We start from the raw sequence: 8217 nt of genomic DNA, 5'->3' as shown, positions 1-8217 counted from the left end.
ATGCAGCCTAGGTGGAGTAGTCGAACACAGATCCACTGATCCTTTAACACAGAGCATCTTCAAAAAACAAGTTGATAAAGTAAATTTTAAAAATCTGTATTGTTCGATAAGTGTGTATTGAACCTAAAGCACTGTTCGATACGGGTACATGTATTGTTGCACCCCCAGACCTTTATATTCTCTGAGTTTACTTTAGGCAGTCGTGTAACTAAACTGTTTGCTGAAAATCATTTTTTGAAAAATCTTTTTTTTTTTTTTTTTTTTTGACAGAGTGAGTACAGGAGGAGGGGATTTCAAGAGGTGGTGACCCCCAACATCTACAACAGCAAGCTGTGGGTGACCTCCGGACACTGGCAGCATTACAGCGAGAACATGTTCTCCTTCGAAGCAGAGAAGGAAACCTTTGCACTCAAACCGATGAACTGCCCCGGACACTGGTGAGGGTTTTTTATATATACATATATTCATTCAGTGTTGGCTCTCTGAAAATGCAAATATAAAAGGAGAAATGAAAACCTCACTTACAATCAAAGAAATGCCTGTGTAGGAGGCAGGGGTGCTTGTTTTCCATCAACATTTCATGTTTTTAGCATAAATAAACGAGTACTTTCACAGCACGGAATGTTTGTCTTTGATACGGTCTTTAGCTTTGTGAGTAAAAATAAGACCCATAACTGGCCAGCTTTATGAGACTGTACACAGACGCTCGTTATCAGTTGTTGACTCAGTCCTTTTCAAATACCTTTTATATTTCTGTGCGACAAAACTTTTTTTATTTGAGTTCAGCGTAGCACATAATAGACTGATGCTGTTGCAGTGTTTTCAGTCGTAAAATGACCCAGTTCTACTTGCAGCCGAATGCTGCATTGCAGAATGTAGCGCCGATCTGTCTTTGTGTTCAAATCCTTTGTCTCTTTTTTTTTTTTTTTACCTGCCTTACTCGGTCTGCTCTCGTCTGTACCTCGCATTTGAATCCAAATTGAGCTCGCCAGTGTGTYTTGTTGTGGTGATTATCAGCTACATCAAAGATTAAATCCAGGCTTTCACAGAAGCCCCGAATCAGAGGAGCAATTTTCCAGCATTGTGACGAGTCCAGATTGAAGCTGACGGTCGCATTTTTACTCTCTGCCTGTTGTGCTGCCTGCCGCCAGTCTGATGTTTGATCACCGTCCTCGTTCCTGGAGAGAGCTGCCCCTCCGCATGGCCGACTTYGGTGTCCTGCACAGAAACGAGCTGTCGGGGGCTCTGACTGGCCTCACCCGAGTCCGCCGCTTCCAGCAGGACGATGCTCACATCTTCTGCTCCATAGAGCAGGTGAGACCCGCACTCAACTCCTCCCCTTTCAGGTGAAAGCCTTGTTAAAGGGTTCTCTGATTAGTTGTAACATTAGACTTTATTTAATAAACAAATATTTTAACTGTAAAATAAAGACTGTAAAAATACTGTAGGCTGTTTAGTTTTTATAATTTTTTTTATTTATAAATTTTATTTTAAGTTTTCAAAGTTTAGAACATACAATTAAACAGACAAAACAAGGCCCAGATGCACAGGACAAAGCATAAAACATTGCAATTGACATATATACCCACACAGCACATATACATAGTCACATACAAGGGTACACATACACACGAGGGCGACAGAGGGGAGAGACCATAGAAGGGTTTGATCAGCTTAGTCTGGTCTTCGAAAAGTGTTCCAAGAAGGGAGTCCAGTAACATGAGAAAGTGTCTTTAGAGCCTATCCGAAGTCTCTCCATCTGTATCATGGACATCATGTCCGTCACCCACAGGTGGAAGGAAGGAGGAACAGAGGACCTCCAGTTTCTTAGGATTAGTCTCTTGGCAACAATCAGTCCCAGTTCTAGTGGCTGCCGCATTACAGCAGGTTTAGTCCCCGACACCCGAGGGCATCCAAAGATTATAAGTCCTGGTTCAGGTTGTAAGAGAGTCTTAAATGCCTTGGAGTACCAATCAAACATTTTTGACCAAAGACCAGTTAGTGAAGGACAAGACCAAAAAGCATGAGACAGTGTGCCTTCAGACATGTTACACCTGTCACRCATTGGAGAGACAGAGGGGTAAATCTTGTGCAATCTGACCTTTGAATAGTGTAACCGATGTGTGATTTTAAACTGAATTAACTGATGCCTGCTGTTTATTGAACAGTTTTTATAATTTTTAAACTAAAAGTTTAGAAAGATATTGCATTGATGGGGCCATTTTATTTACATGCAAAGCATTCTGGGTAAATGATGACATGATAGGTCCTTGGTGCTAGGCTGCTAGTGAGCTATATCCACCCTGAAGGTTAATCTTGGACAATATCTGATGATCGACTCTTTTAAATGAAACCAGAGAGCGTTGACAGAGAGGAGAAGGTAGAAATGACTCAGCCTGTAACTGAAAATATAGATGGAGGACAACAGATCTGCTTCATGGAAGAAGAACCTCAGCTTAGCCTGTTAGCTTTAGAGTTAGCCCCGACGCTATCACCATATATATGTATTATATCAGCGCTACACATTCTCCTCTCGTCACTGAGGTCCTCCATCCACATGACAGAGAGGGGAACACAAAAATGACTCAGTCTGCAACTGAAAATATGGATGGAGGACCTCAGTTTAGCTTGTTTGTCGCGCTAGCACCAAGCTAATGCATATAAGGCAATATAACGTCAGCACTAGCGCAAAGACTAACAGGCTAAGCTGAGGTTCTTCTTCCATGAAGCAGCTCTGTTGTCCTCCATCCATATTTTCAGTTACAGGCTGAGTCATTTCTACCTTCTCCTCTCTGTCAACGCTCTCTGGTTTCATTTAAAAGAGTCGATCATCAGATATTGTCCAAGATTAACCTTCAGGGTGGATATAGTTCGCTCACACCGAGGACCTATCCACATCATCATTTACCCAGAATGCTTTGCGTGTAAATAAAATGGCTCCGTCCGTGTTAAAAATTTTTTTTTTAAATTTACAAAACGAAACTGCCTACAGTATTTTTACAGTGTTTATTTTACAGTTAAAATACATGTTTATCAAATAAAGTCTAATGTTACAWCTAATCAGGGATCCCTTTAAAAAGAAGCGTGAAGCAGTCTGTGACTGTTAGTTTGCCTGGAGTGACACAGCCTGMGGCAGTGTTTGTTGAGGTTAGAGTCTTGAAAATTAAACAATAAAAGAAAAAAAGTCTAATTTCTGAAATTTAGTTATTATGCATTTTTAAAAATGTTGGTTTTATGTCTCTTCAGCTCTTTTAGGGAACAAATTTTAGTCATAAAAATGTTACATTTTACTTCACATTTATAATACTTATTAACAAAAAACATTGTTTAACTTGTTCCATTTGTTGAAACAATATTCTTTACTTTCTTGGGAAAGAACCACTTAAGCAGTGTTAACAGGAAAAACAGTCAAATTCTCATTTGCAAAAAGTCAAGGTCTAAAAACTCAATATATCACTGTCTTCCTGGCACAGTGGTTCTGTTATTAGTGATGAATAGTTTGTCATGTTTGTAGATGGAAACTCCACATGCTGCTGCTCCCTGATTAACAATTTGCTAATTCTTTGACCTGAATCCCTTCCAGTAACAATTAAAGCAAACAGACATTTAGAACATTTAAATGGTTTGTGGGTTCAAATGTGGTGATCCAGTAATTTGCCGCTTTAGACTGATTTTGTTTTTATTTACCACTTTTGGCAAAAGACCAGACGGGTCATTATTCAATTGCACTCGGTACAACAATAATTACACTTTTAATTTGTCTCGTTATTTGCAGCAGCTGCTTATTCTCTTACTGCTAAATAAAAACAAAGCAGTGTGAAACCTTTCTGCACAGTTAACACGAGGTTATGACTTTGTGACTCAGAAAGTGAACCATATTCAGGGGGTTAAACAAAATGAGTTTTGGTTTGGTCTGCTTTATTTTCTCATTTGCAACCTGAACTGGTTGCTAAACAGATGTGATGGAAGTGTTTTGAGGTGGGTTTCAACTTGATTTGTGATGATTAATATTTAAAAGTTTGCTGATTGATTAGAATGAGCTCGTGGGCCAGTTCTGGTCCAAGGCAGTTCATTTAAGGTTGTGTCAAATCTTGTGTTTGTTATGATCAATCCCAGATTGAAGAGGAGATTAAGGGCTGCCTGGACTTCTTGCGAACCGTGTATGAAGTGTTTGGCTTCACTTTCAAACTCAATCTTTCCACAAGACCAGAGAAGTTCCTGGGAGATCCAGAGATGTGGGTCCAAGCTGAAAAGGTAATTACCATATTTGTTCAAGTACAATATGTAAAATTTAATCCATAAAATCATCCATAAAGTTGGGGGTATACTCGGATAAATATTTTTACTTATGTATTTTAACTGAAATATCGGCTTCATTCACAAAATGCATGAGTCCGGAAATGAGACCTCGATGTAAAAGGCAGTTGAAACAAGATTACCTCTGACACTCCTCCGTGCCTCAGAGCGAGACAGTAACAGATCCAGGCAGGTGACATGATGTGAAAAAAAGGGGGAAAAAGTAGTCCTGCACCTTAGTAATGATAATGAACTAATGACATTAGCGTGTGACCGGGCCACTCCTGGAACAACAACAAACACATGTTCGTCTGTAATGGCTGCCGTCTACCGGTGTTCTGAAAAAGTTTGTATCCCTGAAAAAAGTTTCCCCACCAGAGGGGGCGCTCGCGAGTAGGAAGTAATCTGCTTTTCTCCCACAAGACGGCCCAAATCTCGTGTGAAGTCTCTGACTTTTATTTTCGCGCCTCCTGGTGGACTATGTGTAAAATGCCAGAATTCATATGATGCTGCTACAGCTGATATATATTTGTTGTCAAAATACCTTTTAGTACATATGTTGTTAAAATAAAATGAACAGTCCAATGATCATTTTACTGATATGTAAAAAGACTGCAAAGGTTGAAAAATCTTGAAGTCTGTATGAAATTGGAGGTAGTTTGAGGATTAAATTTTTTTTATGCTTTTTAAGCTCAAACAAAGGGGGGGGGGGTCGTATTATACATGAGATCGTATTATACACAAATAAATACAGTAGGTCTTTTTGTTTCGGTCCATTTATTTATATAAAAAAGGCCTCATAAATTGTTTCTGAAGCTGCTGAATATGTTATTTAGACAGAAGCACCAGCAAGTCTATAGAGGGAGCAAATTTGTAGAAACTAAGTATATATTTCTTTAAACCTTCCATTTGTTTAAAAAAAAGGTAGTMTTTTCTCCCTGCTTACATTGGTTTGCCAAAGATCTGCTCAGTTATTATTTATTGACATCAGTGCTTCAGCTCTAATGGGCTCAGCTTGTATTTAAAACAAGCATGATTAAGCAATAACTGCACAGAGCGATGATGAGTATTTAATGAATTCTGCTTTTAGCGTGGGATGAAACGCAGCACGGATCCATCCTTGGAATGCTCTGAGATAATTTCATGGAATCTGTGTTAAATGACAGCTGATAAAGAACTTGTTTTATTGTGAGGATTCCTTTTCACTGTAGGAATTATTCAGCAAGGCTTCCAAATTCACAAAGCCTGAATTAAATTTAGTGACCAGAACACATTTCTGCCACAAAAACATTTTATTTGGGTTGCTTTTATTTTGTCTGTGTGGATGGTTTTTGTCTTACACAATAAGCTTTTTTTTGCCCTATAAACAAATTTTCTCCTCCTTCAGTTTTTATTTTTTTCCGTGTGCTTCGGGTTTGTGGCAGTGATCAACATAAACATGATAAACTTTGCATGAGCAGTAAAAAAAACAAGTTTCTCATTGTTTCTCCTATGTTATTCATTTTTAGGCACAACTATAAAACAATAGGATGTAAACATTTCCCAGCTGAAAGATTAGTTTCAGATAAAGTAGAGGTCACGTCTGAATATAGAGCTTTGTTTACTTTTTGCTTTGCTACAACATCTATAGCAGAACAACATATAATTCTTTTTTTTTTCACAGCAACTGGAGAACAGTTTAAACGAGTTTGGAGAGAAATGGGTTCTGAACCCGGGTGACGGAGCKTTTTACGGACCCAAGGTGAGCTGCGCAGTCCATCCGTGATGCAGKTTTAACAGTAAATCAGCAGGAAGGCTGCTGCTGACCATGAATGTCTTGTGTCGGCAGATTGATATTCAAATCAAGGATGCCATCGGTCGATACCATCAGTGTGCCACCATCCAGCTTGATTTCCAGCTGCCCATCCGCTTTAATCTCAGCTTTGTCGGGTAACGGCTCAATTACTTTTTCTTTAGGATGAAATAAAAAAAATAAGTATACAATACAAAAAAAGTAATGTGTATGTATGTATGTGTGTGTGTGTGTGTGTGTGTGTATATATATATATATAATATAAATAAACATACCATCATTTAAAAGGAACATTTTTTCTTAATTAAAACAAAGTGGGAGATTTAAAAAAAAGCTTTAAATGAACACACAACAATAGAAGACAGTAAATTGCATTAAAACAATCTCAGGAAAGATTAGAAGTATTCAACAATTTACCAGGAAAGAATAAAAAAAAAAAACTATCAGTCCAACTTTCTATTATTTCATTATCAGTTAGGTGCTGCTTTWTACTGTATTAGTTTTTGAAATTGTTTGGGAGAAACTTATCTAAAATACGTTTTTTTATCTTTACCAAAATTCCCTGGAAGAAGAGATGTTGCCTCTGAWTGAGACCTTTTATTTTATTAAAATCATGCAAATGTGATAAATAAGAAGGAAAATATTATATTAAAAAGAAGGTTTTGGGTTGTTTTTTTTAGATTTCATTAAGATAATCCTGCCTGGCCCCAGCTAAGTCTAATAGTTATGTTTAACTTTGAATCATGCCAGGACAGTGTAAAGTTTGTTACTGCTGCAAAATGTGGATTCCATTTAAAATGAGGCACTTGTTACWGAAAACAGGTGAGCAACCTCAGGTGTCTGCTTTTATTCAACYTTTTTTTATTTTTAAATGTTTTCAACCTCTAGCATAAACATGCATACATACATGGGAAGCATGTCAATAAACACAAACCAAACTATTTAAATCCAAGATTGTATTGCTCATGTAAAGTCTGATCTCAAAGCTTTTACATACTCAGTCCATTTGGTCCAGATCTAGTAAAACATGTCTTTTTGCATCTTGAGGGAAAAGGATAACTTGTCCATATGATGTATATTTCACGTACAATGTTAATCCACTCCTCTATGGTTGGGGATTCGACTTTCATCCATTTTCTTGTGATGGCTTTCTTGCTTGCAACAAGTAACAAACCCAATAATCTTTTATCAGTGTTATTCCAGTTTGTTGTAGGTACATCACATAAGTACAGTATTTCACATTTAAGAGGAAGTTTTGCACCAAAWACATWAACATGTTCACAAATCTGTGCCCAGTCGTTAGAAATAACCTGACATCCCCAGAAAATATGGAAGTGTTTAGCACCAGTAGCCCCACAAAGTCTCCAACATGCATCTCCACTGCCTTGATGATGTTTCTGATTAGGGGTAGTGAAATATCCAACAATGTTCTTCCAGCTAAACTCTCACCATGTATTAAACCCTGTTATTGTCCACTGAAGTTGACGTAGTGGTCCAAATTTTCAGTGAAATAATCATATTGCCTTCCTTCTCCCACCTTTTCTTAATAAATTCTGTATTGACCTGTTTACATTGCTGAATGCCCTTATATTATTCAACTTTTTTATACTAGATTATTGTTGTTGTTTGTAGTCATGACGGTGATGACCAGAAGAAACCAGTGATCATCCACAGAGCCATCCTGGGATCAGTAGAGAGGATGATCGCTATTCTGACTGAAAACTACGGAGGCAAATGGTTTGTGAACAAGACATAGAAGATGTGTTGTTTTTATTTTATTGCAGTAATTTACCTGATCATCATGTGGAAACACTACTTTTCTCTATATAATAGTTCTTAAAGAAAAGGTTCAGCCTCAAATAAATGCAGATATGTCCTGTTTTTCTTTTTCAGGCCACTGTGGCTTTCTCCTCGCCAAGTGATGGTCGTCCCCGTGGGACCAACCTGTGAGGAGTACGCTGAGAAAGTAAGCACCGACCTGCCTCTGCAACGGAGTACAAATATATATTTCTGGGTTGGAAAGATTCCCTGAAGTTGACAAGTAAAGTCCTTCTTTTATATTTAATATTGAGCTGAAGGTTTCGGACTGCAGAACAAAACGCTGGTTGATTTTAAGTCACGTTAATGCT

At 38.0% G+C, this 8217-nt stretch overlaps 1 protein-coding gene across 1 annotated transcript in view; it reads left to right on the top strand.

Annotated features, from left to right (window-relative positions):
* Positions 1-8217, top strand: part of tars1 (threonyl-tRNA synthetase 1) — a 21242-nt gene that overhangs the window by 10163 nt on the left and 2862 nt on the right. The window contains exons 11-17 of the mRNA XM_014011729.1: positions 271-437; positions 1152-1314; positions 4117-4254; positions 5960-6037; positions 6125-6225; positions 7721-7825; positions 7982-8054. Of these exons, the coding sequence (XP_013867183.1) occupies positions 271-437; positions 1152-1314; positions 4117-4254; positions 5960-6037; positions 6125-6225; positions 7721-7825; positions 7982-8054 (825 nt within the window). The remainder of the gene's footprint in view (positions 1-270; positions 438-1151; positions 1315-4116; positions 4255-5959; positions 6038-6124; positions 6226-7720; positions 7826-7981; positions 8055-8217) is intronic.

Source organism: Austrofundulus limnaeus, unplaced genomic scaffold (assembly GCF_001266775.1).
Source record: "Austrofundulus limnaeus strain Quisiro unplaced genomic scaffold, Austrofundulus_limnaeus-1.0 Scaffold84, whole genome shotgun sequence".
Taxonomy (NCBI): Eukaryota; Metazoa; Chordata; class Actinopteri; order Cyprinodontiformes; family Rivulidae; genus Austrofundulus; species Austrofundulus limnaeus.
The sequence above is the reverse complement of the archived record's forward strand: the minus strand, read 5'-3'. Positions and strand labels throughout refer to the sequence as shown.